This window comes from Carassius carassius, chromosome 4, assembly GCF_963082965.1.
Source record: "Carassius carassius chromosome 4, fCarCar2.1, whole genome shotgun sequence".
NCBI lineage: Eukaryota > Metazoa > Chordata > Actinopteri > Cypriniformes > Cyprinidae > Carassius > Carassius carassius.
The window spans coordinates 11,366,809-11,388,522 of NC_081758.1; the positions used below are offsets into that span (position 1 = coordinate 11,366,809).

Here is a 21,714-nt window from a genome sequence, read left to right on the forward strand (position 1 = left end):
TGCAGCAACTCCAGGATGGCCACCTTTAAAAACTCCGGTCCAGCAATCTGCCACAACGTTCATCCCCAAGAGTCCATATTCAGTGTTAATGCAGTCATCGCGGACAATAACTACCCCCTTCCCCTTTATCTCTAATCCCCCAATGCAAAGGTCTAAGACGGCATAGCCTACATAGGGAATATACAGGCCATTAGCTGCTTTTAAGGCTAGCCATGATATACGGCTAGGGTCTTGTATACATTCATCACCGAAGTGGCGCTGGAATAGTGTTTGGCTAAACAGGGTGACTTGAGAGCCAGTGTCTAGTATGCATGGAATTCGTTGCCCTTGGACAATTACCTCGATTTCAGGGCATCTACCAACCATGGAGGTAGAGGTCTTCACAGTGCACCCGAGACCTGTCAACCTGGGACCTGACCCGGGTCTGTTTAACATTGTGTGTAATACCCGTGTGATCGGAGTCATCGGACTAGGAGAACACCCGGCCGTGATCAAACACTGCTTGTGTTTTTTGTAACTTGCAACTTGTAAAATTAGGAAAAGAAAAGAGTGAGCCAAAAAAAAAAAAAACCTATCTCTCTCTCTCTCTCGCTCTCTCAGAATCAGAGCGTGCAGACTCAGAGTAATGCAAGTACACGCATGGTGATAATGCTTGCAGACTTGACACACTAATATTTAATATATTTCAAATCAGCAACACAATCTGAGGTGACCTGTCACATGAATTTTTTTCTATGATGCTCAAATTACATTAAAGCATATTTTAGGTTGATACAGCTAGCATGCATGTGCAGTCTCGATCGCGTTTCATGTTTCTTTGGCAACCAGTGAGGGACACTTTGACCGCCAAACCGCGCTTTACATTTTCTTCCATTTTTATAATAATATAAATGGACCGTTTAATCTTAAAGTTTTATTGGTCAGATTCAGACTCGACGAAGAGCAGAGAGCACAGAGATGTTAGCAAATAAATAACATCAGCGGCCATGGCTTTGCACGAGCTATCGTTATTATAGTTCAAAAGGGCAAACAGTTGAAGTTATTATGCGAGTTAACTCGAGTCAGAATGTACATGTGCACAGTTGCATTTGTCATCCGTCACCGTGACATCAAGAGGACTTTTGAAGCTGAAATAATGAGTGGATTAAGCTTGGACTTGGAATAACGAGAGGAATAACATGGATAACTTTCTTGTCGGAGGATTGTAATGCATCACAGGCAGTCAGGTAGAGAGACTACGGCTCCTTAAATTAGGTAAGACAAAAGCCTTATTTTTTGCAACAGGTTAATTGACTTGTAATAGCAATTTAAGGTATAATATGTGACAATCGGGTCCAGTCGGGTCTGTGTCTTCCCGACGGGTTCTGGTCTAGCTTTCAAATAATAGACGGGTCTGGGTCAGGTCCGGGTAGGCATTTCTCGGATCTACATGGGTCCGGGTCCAGCTTTTGAAATATTAGACGGGTCCGGGTCGGTTCGGTGTAGTACATTACGGGTCTCTTTCGGGTTCGGGCATGAATTTTTGGACCCGTGAAGACCTCTACATGGAGGGCCTTTGTTGGGGGATAAGGGCCCCTCCAGGTTCACTTGCCCTGCTGTGACCGGGGGTGCCGAAAACCCATCTGGGCTGGGCATCACCGTGGGCAGAATCTCTGGATGTGTCCAGCATCCCCACAGTCATGGCAGATAGCTTGGCCTTGAGCATCCCATTGGTAGTACGACTGCCCAGGAGGGGCTGATCCCAGGCGTTGAGGGGCATTGGACTGTGACTGCCAGGATGGTTGAGGGGAAGTCTCCATCTCCGGCAGTGATTTCAAGCGTCCTTGTAGCTCCTCTACAATAGACTTGCCTAGAAAGGTTACCTGTTCTTTCAACTCTTGGCACAACTCAGCCCACAGAGCTTCCTTCATTTGCTGCAACTCTGTGACAGTGGGAGTACGCCGTGGGTATGATGTTGCAGCAATGGTTGGGCAAACGTTGGCTTCTTGCGTGTGACCCAGTTCCCGCTCTAATGCTTTTGCCTCCTCACAAGCCTCTGCAAAGGTGAGTGTTGAGGTCCTTCAGAGCTGCCTCTGTAGCTTCTCCTTCAAGGATCCCGTTCTCAGGCCCATGGCAAACTGTGTCCGTAGCGGTTCATCTGTCCCGGCGTCCAGAGGATCCCTGGCTCTCCATCTGTAATGCAACTCACGTAAATGGAGAATGAAATCCCTGACACCCTCCCCTGGTTCCTGTTTGCATTTTAAAAAAACTGGACTCGCAACTGAGCTACTGGTTGTTGAACTCCATACAGTTCACTTAGGGCCTCTAAAATTTTAATGTCATTGTCACGTTTGTCAGCCGCCAACAGCACCACCTCTCTTTTAGCATTTGCCTCCAATGCACTCAGTACAAAGTCCACCCGTTGCTCTACATTCCGCCCCTGGGCCCGGATAAAGGCTTCAATTTGTGTTTTCCATTCTAAAAACTTTGATGCACCCCTTCTCCACTAAACTTTGGGACCCAAGCTCCCCCATAAACCATGGCATCAATGCAGCTACCATTTGTGGCTGTGCACCCACTACTTGAGGCTGCTCGCTGCTATTCATATTGTGGTGTACGTCAAGGGTCGTGCCGACTACGCCAAAATGTAACGGGAATAGGAATTTTAATATTGACCCTTGAGGTACAATAACAAAAGACAAAGGTGTATAGGCTCAATTTATTTCAATACATAAAACACATACTATATAGATATATACACTCTAGGAAGAGAGATTACTAACGTCTACATACGCGTTACATGATCACGCTACAGATCACAGATGATTAAATACAAATAAGCATATTAAGCAAGTAGTACTACTGCTATAAAACCAGTGGTAACAATATGGCGCCCTCTAGGGGGAAGTGAAGTCCCAAGGTCACGGTTATCTCAACGCTGGTAGACACACCCTTAATAATTCTACACTCGTGTACAAGTCACATCACACGCATAATCACTTTCATGAAAACAAGGGTTAAATAACCATAATGTGACAAAAAAAAAATACACAGCATCTCACAGCAATCTGCTACCACGTAAAAAAAGCTGTTTACCCGAGAAATACCCTTTCACCATATTCACTGTTCAGGAAAGTATAGCGAGCAGCCAGACCTTATAACCTAACCATTGTCTGCCTAATAAAAACCCCCATTTCTATACAAGAATGAATTAACAGCCCAGCAACCACTCACGGCCAGTCCACAGTTCAAAATCACAGTACAAGGGAATCGTCGCCGTCTCGGTCTCTTCGATCCTTATGACGATACAGGGTATCTCGCGCCTCCCGTCGACAGCGTTCCTCCACGGATGGTAACCGTGGAAACTCCACCCGGAACTGCGAGGAGGGGAAAGTGGATCAGTCAACTCTTCACAACAATATCGCGGGTTAAAGCACACTCGTTTGTAAGACAGTCGCAAAACTACTTCCCTTTAATACGAGGAATAGAGTGCTTAGAATAGATGATTCTTTCGCCGTCTTCACTGGCAGATAGTGGTCAGCTCGCGGCTATCTGGGGAATCAGAGGTGGAGTAATACCGGCATTTCCGCTCTCGTGGGTTGCGGTGCGTGAAGTCGTGTTCGAGCTCCGGCTACCAACCCAGGTTGTCAGAATCCATCAGCTTTTATCCTCTCCAGCCACTAATCATGAAGGCTGCTGATCGTTCCCCATTATCAGCCGCACCTGTGCATGATCGTCTCACACACACATACAGACATGTGCACAACCCCGCCCCCCAGACAGTTTATTCGACATCTCAATTACGTGTAGCCCCACTACAATAACACTTATTTCCTTTGACTTAAATAACACTGTAGCAGATGTGTAGCAAGATTTTTGTACAAAAGATCAGTTCACAATGCGTGACAAGGACTTTTATTCATTCAATATTTACATTGCTATTACAAAATATCTGACAGACCATAAATTTACTTGGACCATAAATTTACTTACTATGTAAAAGGTGTCCATTGCATGTTTTTCTTTTTTTTCAAAGCCGAACAAGTTGATAGGACTTTATGTACAAGACCATGTTGAAAAACACATACAGCAGGAGTTGATTAAAAACTGTACAGCATTTACATTCCATTATATTTGCATGAGCACATACTGATAAAACTATTGATTAAATCCTGATTGGAAATAGGGGTCATTAAAAACAAAGAAGTGTAAAGCAGTAAAACAACATACTGTTTTTCTTGGGATGCAAATGCACATCATGAAAGAAATGCAGTTATAAATATAAAGTAAGCAAGTGAATCAGGGGTCAGCAACCAAGTTAGTAGCTATAAATACTATCAAAGTGGAGTGTCACTGAATGGAATTGCAAGAATAATGAACATTTCAAACAACAAAAAACTAAACAAACAAACATATACCCCAAACTCGCCCTAATTGTTGACCTAGTGTTGCTGTGTCTGGCTGGTCGGTGATGTTTTATAGCTTCACACCATTTATAAATATTAATAGGCTTACTTATAGTTTGCGTAAGCTGTGTCTGCATAAGCTGTGATGGCATAAACTATTTTAACACTGAAAAATTACACTATTCAGCATTAAGATGACTTACATCAATGTCTATTTTTTGAACCATATCATTTTCTTTCTCATGACTGCTTTCAAATCGATCACTGAGAAAGACAATTTTATACATCACACCAGTAATGACATTTTTCTCAACAAAGAAAATAAAAGAAACTAAATTAAAGTGCAATTATTACCTTCACAAGCAACAAAGTTAATGGTCATTATCATGTACTATATAATAAATCACTCTGTCCTGAAACTTTTTTTTTCTCTCATAAAAGATGATTTCAACATTTTTATTATTCAGAATTTTGATCCAGCAGTGGATATCTATGGCCATGTTAAAATGGAACACAGTTATTAACATGGGAAATTGCACCACCCCCACAAATTAATTGTGCTTTTTTTTCAACCACAAAAATGATCTGTCACGTCAAATAAAAACACCTACTTCAGTATAAAGATACAACTTTATATAGCTCAGATAAGTTTGTGTACTCGTAATGTACTGTACACACACACACACACACACACACACACAATCACAATAGACATACATTGGCTGCAGTGTAGTGAAGTACAAATGCAACATGCATGATAATTTTTGTCATGGGCTTCAATAAAACTATTTAAGTCCTATTTACATTGTCCTTAATAGTCGGTAAGTCAAAGGCATTCATTTCTGTTTGCTGAAAGGTGCATTCTGTTTAAAAAATAAATAAATAAATGTATTGTTCTTAAAAACATTTTACACAAAGTAATAACTGAAAAAAAATTATACTGTATGCTCTGATAAAAAGTGCGGAGCGAGTGGGTACCTAATTGGGCAGACATGCTGAGATCACATGACCAGACAAATACTAGTTTATTTTGGCTATTATCACATCATTAGCTCATGAAATAATTTATACACAACTGACCACAAACAGCACATTTCTACAAGACGCATTGTTAATTTAAACCTTTTTCTTAAAGGAATAGTTAACCCCAAAATTGCTTAACATTTATTAACCCTCAGGCCATCCAAAATGTAGATAAGTTTGTTAGTTCATCGGAACGGATTTGTAGAAGTTTAGCATTATATCACTTGCTCACCAATGAATCCTCTGCAGTGAATGGATGCCGTCAGAATGACAGTCCAAACAGCTGAGAAACAAAACATTACTGAGTGCACCTTTAATATCTTTGAGTCCTGGCTTTATAAAACCATAAATGGCATTTTCACTTTATGTATTTTTCTTTACAATAGCTATCTCTTAATTAACAAGTTCCCAAACAAATAAATAGATTGGTGATTAAATAAATACTTGAATAAACAGAGCTGCAAGCACTTTGTAACCAGTTTGCCACTAAATTGATATAATGATGTAATTACGACATTCAGATCTCTGCTTGCATAAAAGTCTTTGTGGCAAGATCCAATTACTGATCATTTCAAATGTAATTCAATTCTACAATTAATCACATTTACACTCCAGTGCCAAAGAGAATAAACACGTTCACATGTGCACTCCGCTGGCAGAAATAATGGAAATTCGCAAATAAAATTCTACGGTGACATTCATTTGAACCTCCATTTTCTGTAATGAGTTCTTCTGCTCTGCCCTAAAAGCATGGCTTTTTAAATCCTTCATTTCACATGGCGTTGAAAGATGGCACTAACCTCTTTCGAAAACCTCCATCTCCACCTCCTCTATGCGTGCAGTGAATAATGTCCTCAGCAGTGCAATATCTTTATGAAAGCCTTTCTGAACTCCACATTGAAAGTGGTATATATGATGGGGTTGACGGCGCTGTTTACATATCCCAGCCAAGTGAAGGCATTGTACATTTCCAGTGGCACCACGCAGCTTGTGCAGTGAGTTTTCAAAATGTGAGTAATAAAAAAGGGCAGCCAGCAAATAATGAAAACACCTGCAACAGAGAAGAAAATGCTGAGGTATTCTTGGAAAGAAACTAGGACTTTTATGTAACCCGTTTCGGCATACGACTGAGGAATACTTGTATAAAATGACATCATTGTGACCTCACCTAGAACAATAGCCAGCATCTGAGTAGCCTTCTTTTCTTTATGCTGCGAAATCTTCCTCTTGCTCATGGTTTTGGTCACTGTAGTTCGGGTTTTGCCATTGGGCAGTGCCTGAGTTTCAACAGGTTTGGCTTCTTTAGGGGTCTTAACCTCCTTGGTATGCCCATTTTTCTCATCTCCATTTGACTGGCATTCACCATGGGTGGGAGAGGCATGGATTGGACTTGGTTTGGGCAGCAGGTCGACGACCAGAGTGGATGCCAGTTTCTTTTTCTCAGGAGGGCTGGTGCCTGCCACGATGTCCACTCCAACATCAGCACCTTGGTGCAGGACCTCCTTTATCAGCTGCTGTTGAAGACATGTTTACCATTAGTTGTATGATTACTCTATGAATGCAATGTACTAGTTTATTTTTAATTCTAGATTTGGTTTATATTTTTTGTATATATTTTTAGTTCATATTTGCACAATATAAAATAAATATACAATAAAAGGCAAAGAAATACAATTCATGTACAATGCAGAGAGAAGCTGAAAAACCTCTACCTAAGAATAAATAAAACATACAAAAATATATAAATGTATATCGCTGAATAATGAATAACAGCATGAAAAAACAAATATAGTATAAACCAGAAACAAACATTATAAGATATAACAACATGAAATAAGTAAACAAGATTATAAGGCAGTGATAAAATGCTCTTTTAAGTATCTTTTTTAAAAACATTAAAGAAGAACTTTATTTTAGGGACCAATTCACACTAAAAACTAGTTGCTTATTACCATGCATATCACTTGCACGGTGGCTGTTTATTAGTTTTTATAAAGCACATATTAATGCCTTATTCTGCATGACCATATTTTAGATCCCTTAACCCTACTCTATACCCAAACCTATTAGCTACCTTACTAACTATTAATAAGCAGCACATTAGGAGTGTGACCTGTTTTTTTTTTTAAACCAGATTTCATAAACCATTTTAAAGTTTGATTCGCCTACATTTCATTCAGTATTGACCTTCACAACTGAGAATTTAGGAAGGGTGAAAATCTGAGAACATAAAGTTATATAACAATGAACCTGTGAATTTGCTTTAGAATGTCTTAAATTGCTCTGAAATATTCCCTTCATTTGAATAATTTTTATAACTGGATACAAATATTGTCATGATTCTGCCTTCATGTCCTGATTTTCCTCTTGTCTTGAGGCAGGATCATGACAGGCCCGTGTTTTGTGTACAAGCACATGGCCATGTGCTTGTGTTGTCTCGTTTCCTTGCCCTGCCCCCGTTGTTACCCTAGTTTTGTCATTATTGATTTACCTGTGCCACCTGTTGTGTCATTATTAGTCTCCCTATTTATATTCCCTTGTGTTCACTGACTTGTGCGGTTCATTGCTACTGTTGATGCAACTTTGTCACTCATTGTTACCCTGAGAAGATACGTTGTGAGTCCTGTGAGAGTTTCTCTGTAGTTTGTGTTCTAGTGTGAAGAGTCTCTTGTTTATTGTTAGTTCCTAGTCTTGTTAATTCAGTTTTGTCTTTACCCTAGTTGCTGTTTTCCCCCTCGTGGGCTCTGTTTTCCCCTTTTGTTTATAAATAAAACCTGTGTGTTGTGCATCCTGTCTGTGCTTGAGTTCATCCCCGCACCCCATCCTGACAGAATGAACCGCCCAAGAAGGAACTCCGCAGACGGGGGTCCTCCGAATTTCAGCGACAACTGGAGTTCCGCAAGCAATGCTGGCTGTCATCCCCTACTGACAAGAAGAGGGTCACCCTCCCATACTTGTCCGAGGGTGAGTGGATCCTGCGGAACTATGCCCGGCTATGGGAGAGTTTCTCCCAGGAGGAGCCGCAGGTCTCCCCCTCGAGGTCCCCACCTTCGGCCAAGCTGCCAGTGATCCCAGAGGGTCGTCTCCTGGCCGTTGCAACACTGGGGGATCAGGCACATCCCTCCTCGAGTCCTGAGGCACCTCCCACGGCCATCAGTCTCCACAAGAAGCGTGGGAGGCGGTTTTCGTGGGAATCTGCCTCGGAATCCTCGGCGTCAGAATCAGCCCTGCCTGAGACCGAACCTCCCCAACCAGTCTCAGACCCAGCTGTGATCTCTGAACCGCGGCCAAGGAGAAAGAGGAGGAAGAAGGGGTCTTCCGGTCCTGCGTCTCTGTCTCAGCCTGAGTCCGCAATGCCTCTCCCACCCACAGCCGCGGTGAGTGCTGATCCCGAAGCAGCTGCGGTGAGCGCTGATCCCGAACCAGCAGCGGTGAGCGCTGATCCTGAATCGGCTACAGAAGGTACTGCGTCAAAGTCAGCACTCGTGAGCGCTGAGGAGAGAGCCGCGGCCGACACTGCAGCTGAAGCAGTGTTGCAGTCTGTCTCGGCCAGTCAACAGATGCCTGTAGTCATTGCTGCCAGGACCCTGTCAGATTATTTGTCTCGCCTTGTCAAGATCCTTGAGGTCCCCGCCAGCCCTGTCTTGTCCCCAGACCCTGTTCGTAGTGATCCCGAGCCAGCCGCAGTGAGCGCTGATCCCGAGCCAGCCGCGGTGAGCGCTATTCCCGAGCCAGTTTCTGTCTACTCCGATGTTGTGGTGTGTCCAGAAGATGTTGTTGTGTGTCCAGAAGATGTTGTCGTTTGTCCAGAAGATGTTGTCAAGTGTCCAGCGATCTCTCCCCACCCAGACCTGCCCGGACCCCTCGTCGTCAGCCTTCGTCCCGTCCACCTAAGACTCCTGTAGCACCCACCCACCCAGGACCTCCCCCCATGAACTTTGTTGTCCCGCTTCCCCCCCTTCCTTGTTTGTTTTTTTTTTATTTGCCACCCTAACCCTGTCATAGTCTATTCATGTTTACCTTTATTGCTATTTGTCATGTCTTGTTGGTTTCTGTCTCTGTCTCAGTCAGTCATGTCCCGTGTTTGATGTTCCCTTGAGGAGCATCTGGAAGCCGCTCCTTAAGGGAGGGGTTCTGTCATGATTCTGCCTTCATGTCCTGATTTTCCTCTTGTCTTGAGGCAGGATCATGACAGGCCCGTGTTTTGTGTACAAGCACATGGCCATGTGCTTGTGTTGTCTCGTTTCCTTGCCCCGCCCCCTTGTTACCCTAGTTTTGTCATTATTGATTTACCTGTGCCACCTGTTGTGTCATTATTAGTTTTCCCTATTTATATTCCCTTGTGTTCACTGTCTTGTGCGGTTCATTTATACTGTTGATGCAACTTTGTCACTCATTGTTACCCTGAGAAGATACGTTGTGAGTCCTGTGAGAGTTTCTCTGTAGTTTGTGTTCTAGTGTGAAGAGTCTTTTGTTTATTGTTAGTTCCTAGTCTTGATAATTCAGTTTTGTCTTTACCCTAGTTACTGTTTTCCCCCTCGTGGGCTTAGTTTTCCCCTTTTGTTTATAAATAAACCCCTATGTGTTGTGCATCCTGTCTGCGCTTGAGTTCATCCCCGCACCCCATCCTGACAAATATTTGACAGCAATTAATATCATGTTAATAAGAATAAGCATTTTGAAGTTTCTGAAATAAAGGAACAGATGAAATATATGAAATTTGATGTTTCTGAAAGATAATTATTGGAGTAGTAAGAAAAATGCTTGAGAAAAAAATGAAAGAAATATATAAATGACCTATTATAAAAAGTAAGAAAAGACTCTGTGGTAACAAGATGCCAAACTCTTCTCATACAGGTAGATGTATTTTACTGCTAACCCAAACTGTTTGTTTACTCCATCTCTCCTAAACAAAAACCCCCAATAGTTTTGTTGTTGGCTCTTGAGGCACTCCAACAGACTCAACTGTAATTTTAGATAAACCCTTGGAATACTTGAAGTAGACCAACATGGGAATAAAGTACACAGTACAGTACACACCAAACAATATCGAAAATGATGTTACGTGTGAAAATAATAGGGCATTCAAGCTTATTTGCACTAACCTGAAAGTTCCTGACAGCAGTAATTGGTGACCTTATGACTCATTAATTATTCCCATTTAAAGTAGCTGCTAAATCAACGCTTGTTTGATGTGGTGTATGACTCACAGTAACCAAACTGTAATAAACATGCAGTTTGAAAAAGAGAAGAATCCAAAGAGAAGATTTTTCCTGTTATATTTATTCACTTACATTTATTCACTTTTTATCCATTATAAACAAAAAATGAACATGCTACTGTAAATATTTCTAATACAATTATAAATGAAAAGGAGAACATCAATGGCACATTCTCTTAACACACATGAAATAAATACTACTTTGACTCAAGTCCTACTATTCTTTTTTACAATCTGCATTACATTCCTAATAAAATGCAAATAAAATCTTAATAGATCTATACAAAATAAGAGTCTTAAGAGTCTTCCTGTTATATTGTAATATATAATCACATTGTATAGTACAGGTCGGCAGCAACACATCCAGCACCATCACACTGAACACTGGGGCCCCCCAAGGATGTGTGCTGAGCCCCCTCCTCTTCACTCTGCTGACCCATGACTGCACACCATCACACAACTCCAACCTCTTTATTAAGTTTGCAGATGACACGACTGTGGTGGGTCTCATTAGCAACAAAGATGAGACAAACTACAGGAGTGAGGTGAGCCGCCTGGCCAAGTGGTGCAGTGACAACAATCTCTCTCTGAACGTGGAGAAGAGAAAGGAGATTGTTGTAGACTTCAGGAGAGCACACACTCAGCACCTTCCTCTGACCATCAACGGTGCGACTGTGGAGAGAGTGAGAAGCACAAAGTTCCTGGGTGTGCACATCACAGAGGACCTCTCCTGGACTGAAAACATTGCAGCACTGGCCAAGAAATCACAACAGCGTCTCTACTTCCTCCGCAAACTGAGGAGAGCCAGAGCCCCGGCCCCCATCATGTACACCTTCTACAGAGTCACCATCGAGAGCATCCTGACGAGCTGCATCACTGTGTGGTATGGCGCCTGCAACGCGTCCTGCTGAAAGACTCTGCAACGCATAGTGAAAGCAGCTGAGAAGATCATTGGTGTCTCTCTCTCCTCCCTCCAGGACATTTATGGAACACGTCTCACCCGCAAAGCCCTCTGCATCACAGGTGATCCCACTCATCCATCACACAGCTTCTTCAGCCTGCTACCATCAGGGAGGAGACTGCGGAGTCTCCAGGCCAGGACCAGCAGACTGAAGGACAGCTTCATCCACCAGGCTGTCAGGAAGCTGAACTCCCTCCCGAACTTGCCCCCCCCCTCCCCTCTTCTGCCCCAGGCATCACTGAACTATGAACACCCCCCCTCCCACACACACACACACACACACTAATTATATGATGTCATGCACTAGTCACTTTGTGCAGCATTGGTCTGCTCACTACCTCATTCAGCATGGAACTGACGTCATTCCACAACCTCATCAGTCAGTTAAATAAAATAACTGCTCTTGAGCCCTTTGTCACTTGTCACTTTAATCCGACTTAATAAGATATTTTAATAAGGGATTTTTTTTTGCACTAAAAATCTTTTATCTGCACTGTTGTTCACTTCATTGATTTGCACTCTATCTGCCATTTGCCTTGCGCTGCTTTATTTAACTTTATTTTTAATTTTATTATATGCCTTTTTTTTTACATTCCATTATTGTATAGTTGTATCTACATTTTATATTTGATCTAGATTTTTTAGGCTTTAATGTTAATGTTATCTGTATGCACCGGGGTCTGAGAGTAACGCAATTTTGATTATCTGTATGTATGTACTGTACATGTGGAAATTGACAATAAAGCAGACTTGAACTTGAACTTGTGAATATATATGAACTAAGTATCTGTTAAGCATTATATAATGTTTGTTAATGATTTATAAATGAAAGATATGTTAAAGATATGAAATATATATATATAAAAAAAAAAAAAAAATATATATATATATATATATATATATATATATATATATATATATATATATATATATATATACATTTTTTTGACATTTTTTTTTGTCTTATAACCCGGCCTCAGTGGAAAAATTACCAACATTTTTGCAAAACTCCAAAAATATACCTATACATACATTTCCCTGCAGGTTTCGGCTGAAATAAACACTCGAAGTAGTAAAACACCAGCAACTTTTCAAGCAACTTTTCAAGCAAATCATGATTACAGGACAGATGATCAAGACTCACTTCTGCGCGGTTCCTTGCACAAGTTCCTTGCATTTTTTAATTTTTTGGTGCTACAGAAGCAACGCAAATTTAAGGTCAAAAAGGTCCCCATAGGCACGTGTTTTTCATGAATTGATTATTTAGTTGTCTTTGTATATTAAGCTGAGATACAATTTTTTTTATGTTATATATAAACTGTCCTTTTAAAATAAAGGATTAATAAACAAAAACTATGTAGACTATATTTAGACTTCCAAATGGCCAGCTCCTTTTTCTGTACAGATTTAGTTTTATAACTGCACTTCTCTCCCCATAATGAGGCAAAGAGCACTGATCTATATTGGATGTAACAGTGCAAATAACTACATACATATATCTACAGAATAACATGATATTTTACACAATTTTTATGACTTGTTTTATAAGCAAAGCACACTTACTGCTTTCTTGTTTTTGGCAGGTAAACCCCCGTTGGTCTTAATGATAACTGTGCACAGTTTCACATCTTCAGGATGAGTGCACTTTTCCTGTGGCAAAGGTAATAAGAATTTGATTCAGCATGTGGTCGACATTAAATTCCAAAGACAGCATGGCGCTTTGAACATCATTTACAGGTATATTTGGTGCCTCTTCATGACAGACAATACAAATAAATCCACTGAACACAAAAGAGCCTTTCTAGCACTAAAAGCCAAATGAAAAAGAGATTGCTTCGGTAATTTATAAGTACCACTTAAAGTCATTGGGAGCCTTTAAAATTTGATGGCTTAACTCATTGATCCAAAGTGGTCACTGAAACCAACTGGTGCAAGAAATCGATGATAAAAGAGTGCAAAGGTCAGAAGAATGAATAAAAAAAAGTAGCTCTTCTGTATTGTGGTGAAAATAGAATATGAATAAGGGGTAACCGATATATCATATTCGCTTTATGCTCTGACACATAAATTGCATAGGGAATTGTGTTTAAAAACCTTACAGCTTAGGAAAAATGGCAATGGTTTCTTTTGCTTTAACATATTTACTTTCACAGTTTCCAGTGGGTAATGCATATTCAATTAAGGCTAAGGCAATGCCCAAATAACCAGATACCAAATATACATTGGAGATGCTGAAATAAGACTGTCTAAAGATCAAACCACCATTAATTTTTATCAGTATACCTATACGTATATTAAGATATATATCTGCCATTGACCACAATCATGCATTAAATTAATCTGACAACTGACCAGAATATTGTAACACAATACTGATTCCAGGGGCGAGTAAAGATTTTGGGGTCACTGTATTTCCGGCAGTGTCCTGCAGGTCCTGGCATTACCTCAGGAATTCTATAATTAACACTGACAGCTGCTCCCCATATTTTCTAGAAAGAGGGCAACTCCATTTTTAAAACAACACTGACACCAGTGTCTTGTCCAGTGGGGAATGCTGGGTAGTTTCCCTGAGGCTACTGTCTCACATGGTGTATATCACCTTGAGAGGGGGCTGAGCATCAGAGTCTGTCTTCTGGCAGCTCCGTTTAGTGTTGACCCGTTTTCGCCGCTTGCGAAGAACCACGTAGATCTGCACGTACACGAGAAGGGTGACGATGAAGGGCACATAGAATGACATTATGGAGGAGTAGACAACAAAAGCGGGGTTGGCGATTTCACATATGGTCTCATCCCGTGTAGCTAAGAGAGAGAAAGAGAATATATGGTTAGACAATTAACAAATTAGATTAGATTGCAAAACAAATTATTTCATTGAGGCTCAAAACCTTAATTAACTCAAAACTCAAAACTGAATGCAAATTTAGAAAAAATTTTAAAGTTTGGGATCAGTAAGATTTTTTATATTTGGTCATGCTGTTGTAATTGCACAAAGGAGTACTTATAGGTAATATTAACTAAAACGTACTTAATATAGATTTCGGTTTTGGGGTTAAGTTTTATTTTAATTGCAAGCAATAATGCTTGTACTACAGAACATTTGAATGCTTGATTCTGGTTGGCTGATGAATGTTCTAAGGTGTGCAATTATTTTTCAGGGAATGCACAGCTAAAGTAGTTTCAGGCAGGTCTTGACAGTAATACAGTTCAATTTTACAGTAGCACTTGGCCAAATGATTTCAGTTAATTCAAAGGTATTTACAATCTACAACAGCAAAAGATCCAAAATCTGAAAAGACATTGATCAAGAAACTAAATATATCAAACAACAGGATAAAAATGACAAATAATTTCCTTGTTTTTGCAATTAATTTACATCTTACTATCTACGGAAAGCACATTTTGTTTCTTTTTGAATTAGCAAAGGAGTCTTATGATGAAATTATTAGAAATGTATCCTATGGAGCAGAGTATTTTAATGACAAAAAGCTGACAAGTTTCTTAAAATAAAACACCTGAATGATGCTTTGAGGTGTGTGACTTAGATTTTTAGTGATTTTGTTGCATAACATAGACATGTTGTGTCTGGTGTGGACAAACAAATTGCTTGTCACTGGAATCATACTGCATGGTGTTTAAGTAAGACATGGTTTAATAATGGAATTATAGACGTTGGGCCATTGGACATGGCATTGGAATTACATTTTTTGTGTGAACTGTTCCTTTATGAATAGTAGGGAAATGAAAAACTCACACACTTACCTGTGTTATTTAATCCAAACAGCAGGGGGCAGGAAATAGTGAACGAAAGCACCCAAACCACCGAGATCATTACCGTGACTCGTTTCTTGGAGCTGTAGCGTGTGTTGTACAACATCGGCATGGCAACAGCCGTGTACCTGCACAGGAAGTCCAACGGAAAGGAGATGAAGAGGGGGTGGATTTGCATTCAAGCAGTCAAACAAAGAAAGAAACAATGATGGTTACACCTGACCAGATGCCTCTGATACCAGCTGCCATTATTGTGCTATCATGTCTCTTGCTATTGTAACTGTAATAAACCTAAACATCATTATGATCATCACCATACTTTCCAAAGCTTTCAGGGGTCTTCCTACTCTCACAAAGAGTTTTTAAATTATGGGGAAGTTCACTAAGCTTGAACTACACAGTCTGAAAGTATTGTTTGATAGTGATATCTGATTTGTTGTAGCACTGAACTCAACACTGAATCGAATCTGCATGGCAGAATCCTCTGTTTGCAGCAAACTACTGCACACTTCTGCAATCTGCCATACTTCACTGGGATTCTTCAGAAAGCCAAAATAATTCCAACAGTACCTGTTTATATTGTTCTTTTCCAACAAATAATCATGATTAGATGAATTACATACAGTACATACAACCTGCTTTCTCTGGATGGGAATAGCACAGTCAGTTTAGCACCCGATTAAACTGACTTTCATGTGCAGGGTTGCCAACTTTTAAGTTCATCTTGGAGTTAGATGTGTTTTTTTTTATGGGGGATGGTTGGGGGGGGGGGGGGTAATCAACATCAATTCATGTGTATATACTGTAAAAATAAGAGGATAAAAATATTTTGTTGACTGCAGTTGAATGCCTTTTTCAGCAACATTTTAAACTTTAAATTCGGTATTTGCTTGCATTTATTGTGTGTAATCATGTGAGTATCATTACAAAAAATCTAGTGTTTAATCATGTCTAAATATATATATTTTTTTAATTAAGCAGGTATGACTTGCAATATTTTAGATATATTTAGTAAAGAGCCACACAGGTACCTAGTGGGTAAATCATGGTACTATAATGTTTTTTTTATGACAACAAAATGACTCTAATTTGCCTCTTGAATGGAATTTAAAACCCTTTTCTCTATTTTAACCTTAAATACTAAACTAATTGTAATATAAGTAATATAAATATTAGAAAAATATTAGCATTTTAAGTCATTGATGGACCATAATTATTGCACAAATAGTATTTAGTACCAATAGATCTCCTCAAAATATTAAATAAATATTAGCCTATTGAACTAAAATATACAACACTTGTTTAACTGAAAAATAGTTAAGCTGTGTGGTCACATTACAAGTAAGCAATATAGAGACCTTATACAATATATAATATACCTTATACAGACTACTTTCTTCTGCGGAACATAAAATATTATATTTAGAAGAATGTTGGTAGCCAAACAGTTTTGGTGAACTTTGACTTCCCTCATTTGGAAGAAACATCTTTCTTTTTGTTCCACAGAAACAATTAAGTCAGGTTTGAAACAACACGAGAAAGAATCTTCAATTTTTTTCAAATATCCCTTTTGCTGTCTTTCATTTTCCTCTGACTATTTCTAACAGCTGACTCAACTGATGGGTTGAATGGCATTTGGAGGCTAGCACATCTGTTTAAATCAACAAAATACAAGATGACAATTTCATACAGTACATACAGCACCCCCCCCCCCCATTCCACTGCCCACAGAGATATGTGATTGATCTATGGTATTCTTGCCATTTAAGAGAATCATTAAAAATTTCCTGAACTGACAGCAGAACCTACCTGTCAATACTAATAGCACACAGATTAAGAATGCTGGCTGTGCACATCATGACGTCCAGGGTGACGAACACGTCACAATGGATTTTACTGAAACGCCACTCCCCCACCACCTGCAACACAATTTAATTCCAACATTTACTGATAACTTTTTTGTTGTTTGTTTTAAGATTTAATGCATTGTGAATGTGAAGTAAAATGAACATTTTTATTAATGAAAGGTTAATAAATGATTTACAAATATATTGCTCGTTAACTGATGTTCAGTAATGCATTACAATTGTCAATGAATGAAATCTTATTGCAAAGTGCTACCTGAATATTTTATATATAAGTATATGAAAGTACAAAAAAAAAGAAAAGAAATGTATATATATATGTGTGTGTGTGTGTGTGTGTGTGTGTGTTGGTTTTTGTGGTTTACAAGGACTTTTGACCTGAATACGCACCAGCATTACAGGGACATTTGGGTTTATGAGGACAGGGCCCATGTCCTTATAATTCCGACAGTGTAGATGCCTTTCTCTATGTCCCAGAAGCTCCCTCTCAAATTTTCGCGCCATGTCCTAATATACCATAAAACCCTGAAATTTTACTATACACTGTGTATCCTCTGAGCTCGGGAGTGCGCCCCTGCAGCCCGGACCCGGTACTGCATCCGCGTCATCGAACATTTGCATATTTTACACTTGTGTAAGTTTGGAGGCCGCTGATTGGCTAGATCGGCATCGGAGGGCGGGAAATCTCGAAAACAAAATGGCGGCGATGGGCGGGGCTACATTCTGCCGCTAATAGCTCCGTACAAGTAAGTTAATAATGTATCGATTGTATATGATTATATCAATGCATAATGATCGTGCAATTAAACATATTCCTTAAATATCATCATATAAAGTATGAATGTGACCTCAAAGCTGTAATTACTCAGTTTAAAATCAGTATATTAATGTAACGCTATTAATGTAACGTTTCATATATGGTTATTTAAATATATTATTATTATTATTATTATTATTATAAATCCCGTATACTCGTGCTTTAATCAGCGAGGCAAGTGTGACGGTTTGTAACTTCCTGTTTGGACCGGACGCAATCTGTGCACCTGAAGCGAAGACATCTGTGGTGTGAAGCTGTTAGAGACAACTATTATATTAAAGGTTAGTAATACTGCTGTTAAATCGTTTCTCTGAGAGTTTGTGGCTCAGTTTGGCTTGTTCGTGAGTGTCTTCAGTGCTCTTTAGAAAGCAGCTAGCGCATGATGCTAATGGCGCTAGCGTGTTTACACTAAGAGTAACATCAGACGAGAATCAACAATGCTTGTTAGTTTAACTTCACAACTGTAAATGTAACCGAACAGTCTAGCCATCATAATAATCTGTTGTCATGGCCACAGTCTGTGAAGAGGAGGGGCAGTTCTGTTTAATATTATTACTGTTCAGCTTGCTTTCATTAATAAAGGCAAGGCAAGGCAAGTTTATTTATATAGCACATTTCGTACACAATGGTAATTCAAAGTGCTTTACATAAAAGAAAGTAAAATAATAATGAAGAAAAATAATAACAAGAATAAAACAAGCAGTTTTAAAACTTTTAAAATTATTAAAACTGTACTTATTTAAAATGAATTTAAAACATTTAGAAAATGATTTTACATAAAATAAAATAAAAAAAAACAATCTATTGACAATATATTATATTGCAATTATATATTTATAAAACAATATATTGCAATCAGTTCTGACATTGCAGAGTGCTCATTAAATAAACACAGAGATGTGCTCCTTTCACTTCCTAATACTTACTGTATAATAAGTAAAGTCACCTTTATTTGAATAGTTCTTTGTAGAATACAGATTCTGTCAAAGCACTTTTACTAAGATAACCAGTCAAAGTAGTATATTCAGCATATGCTCAGAATACATCATACTTACCATATATTCTGTTCATTAGAACTGTCATTATTAATTTGCATATTAAGTTGAAAACAAACACGTAATAATGTCAGATGGAGGCCAACAGTTCTTATTGTTATTAAAGCAGACACATGAGAGGATGGCTGAAGGTGCGAGGCGAAGGAGAAAGAGCAGAATGGGCTCAAGGGCAGGTTCATCACTGATCTTAAAGGTGAGTTCATTTATTTAGTCATCATATAGTCACCATTTAGTTGTCTCAGTCCTGTATATCTTTTGTTGGGCAAAATAAGACATTACTAACCATTTGATGGTTTGTAAATGATTACAGACTTTTCTTCCTATGCCTTTAAAGTGTCTCGTGTATTAAATCTGTCTCTGGTTGATGACGTGTGGTTCTCGTGATGGTTTCACCTCTCTGTTGTTTTAAAGTGTCTCGTGTACTAAAGCTGTCTCTGGTTCTCGTGATGGTTTCACCTCTCTGTTGTTGTGTAGGGAGGGGTGTGTTCAGCTGTACTGACTTTGAGAAAGGAGATTTCCTGCTGGAATACTGAGGAGACCTCATCAGCAAAGAAGAATGTGAGCGGAGGCCATGCACTTAAAGTTTTCATGTTTGAGTTTGGCTACAATGGAAAACTCCTCTGGTATGTACACGTGTTTGATCTACATGTTTACTGATAATTAAATTACATGATTCTAAATGTGTCAGTGGACATGTCAGTGGTCATGTGTTTTCAAAGCTTGGTGATGAGTGTTAAATGATTGGTGATCACAGAATATGACATCTGCTGGTCCTAAGGTTTCAGTGCTGATATTGTCTCTCTTGTTTAGTGTCGATGCAGCTCGAGGTGACGGTTCTCTTGGGCTTGTAAACGATGACCATATTAACCCAAACAGCAGGATTAAGACGACTCGTGTGGATATAAAACCTCACTTATGTTTATTTGCCACAAGGAGCATCTGTCCTGGTGAAGAGATCACATACGATTATGGTGATTCTGAGTGGCCATGGAGATGCACGGTACTGACACCTCTATACTGTCAATTCTGATTTATTGGATTATAGTAAAGTTATTAAACGTCAGTTGCTACCAATTAAGTTAATGTTAATTACTCTGTATGTATTACATTCCATGCATATTCATTCCAGTATGTCAGGATGTGTGTATGTTTACACCTGTGTTACGAGGACCCTGTTTTATGAGGACCATCATAAGAACATAGTCTTAACATGGTATTGATGTCACATTGTGTGTATATTTACACCTGTTTTACGAGGACCCTGTTTTATGAGGACCATCATAAGAACATGGTCTTGATTGAAGAATCTCAAGGTGTTTCTCAATGTCAAGGAAGGATCCTTGGAAGCCAGAATTTCAAGGATGCTACGTCATCTACATCCGTCAAAGGACTGTTCCAATGTCGAGGATCCTCGGAATTTCAACCAAGGACTGAGTCCTTCGTTCGAAGAATATCCCATACACAGGAAAGGATGCATATGTTTAGCCTTCGCGCTCTCAAATCACCCACAATCCTATGCGCGCAGCTTTGCTATCTTGTTCAAAAATGTCGAATGTTAGCAGAGTATGAGCGTTAACGGTTTTTATTTACGTTACCAAACATTTGTTATAACTGTAGTAAATATAAGTTAAGTTTGCCAGTACAAATTACTACCATATTGATATTGTAAATTATACAAATACAAATTACGTTATTGATGGCTAACTGAACCGGACCTGTCATTTAACAATTGTTAGCTTGGTAACCGGCATTTCTTTTATAAATAACTAGTTAAGTTGTCCAAAGTAATTTAATGTTAGTATTATACCACAGCATTATTCAAACTGACCTTTTCACTGACGTAATGAATCAATGACGTGCACTTGCTAGCCTGTTCCATTTACGTGTTCTCCGAATGCTAAAGAGGAGCCTCACCTAGCCTCTGAAGGAAGTGACTTGAAGGACCAGTCCTGCCAAGGAAGTATCCTTGACATTGAGAAACGCCTTCAGTGTGTCGTTTGTTTGACAAAAGCCAGGTATTTGAAGACCCTAGTTCTCACCATGACATTGGGCTGTGTGGATGTGAATATTAGGCTAAATATGGATCATTCACATCTCATTGTGGCCGTATGATATTGAAAACGTCTAATTGTTATCTTTAGATTAAGTATATTGTAATATAAGTTGGTAAAAAGTCGGTCCCCTTGTTTGAAATTGACTTTCAGGCAGTATACTACTGTATTCTGCAGTTTTATCATATTTGTGTCATCATTATTATTATTATTACTATTTTGGCTTTTTTTATTTAAATAACATTCTCCAAGATTGCATATTATTTATTCAAAACGTTCAGTATTTTCAAATGATAACGGAGTAGAATCAGTGTCTAAAGAGTCTAAAGAACTCTGAACAAGGCACAGCAGCTATAAAGGTATCCAAGAAGTTCTTGAAATAATTGTGTTAGTCCTTAAAAGAGTAGAACAGATTACGTTGTCCACATGTGTTTCTAAGAGACATTTGTTTGCTGCATTATTGTGGGTGTTAAAAGTGAGGCTTGGTTTCATGCTGTATAACTAACACAGACACTGTGTCTCAAATCACCAGTTTTTCTCATACACAGAAATGCTTGAAATAAGCTGT

The 21,714-nt window shown here is 39.2% G+C and overlaps 2 protein-coding genes and 1 long non-coding RNA gene across 3 annotated transcripts in view; 2 read left to right on the plus strand and 1 right to left on the minus strand.

The window, feature by feature from the left end:
* Positions 1-4,331: 4,331 nt before the first annotated feature.
* The window catches only part of LOC132134189 (D(2)-like dopamine receptor), a 57,513-nt gene continuing 40,130 nt past the window's right edge, over positions 4,332-21,714 (minus strand). Inside the window, exons 3-8 of the mRNA XM_059546983.1 lie at positions 17,168-17,277; positions 15,350-15,486; positions 14,190-14,389; positions 13,154-13,240; positions 6,577-6,922; positions 4,332-6,459 (exon numbers count right to left, since the gene is read on the minus strand). Coding sequence (XP_059402966.1) covers positions 6,263-6,459; positions 6,577-6,922; positions 13,154-13,240; positions 14,190-14,389; positions 15,350-15,486; positions 17,168-17,277 — 1,077 coding nt within the window. The 3' untranslated portion in view covers positions 4,332-6,262. The remainder of the gene's footprint in view (positions 6,460-6,576; positions 6,923-13,153; positions 13,241-14,189; positions 14,390-15,349; positions 15,487-17,167; positions 17,278-21,714) is intronic.
* On the plus strand, positions 17,862-19,246 carry LOC132134208 (uncharacterized). Its single transcript, XR_009429424.1, has 3 exons — positions 17,862-17,969; positions 18,211-18,321; positions 19,205-19,246. It is a non-coding gene; the product is annotated as an uncharacterized LOC132134208 (long non-coding RNA).
* LOC132134198 (histone-lysine N-methyltransferase set-1-like) lies at positions 19,247-20,140 on the plus strand. Its single transcript, XM_059546994.1, has 3 exons — positions 19,247-19,288; positions 19,570-19,718; positions 19,906-20,140. Exons 1-3 carry the CDS (start codon positions 19,253-19,255, stop codon positions 20,123-20,125), a joined length of 405 nt encoding a protein of 134 aa, XP_059402977.1. The 5' UTR covers positions 19,247-19,252; the 3' UTR covers positions 20,126-20,140.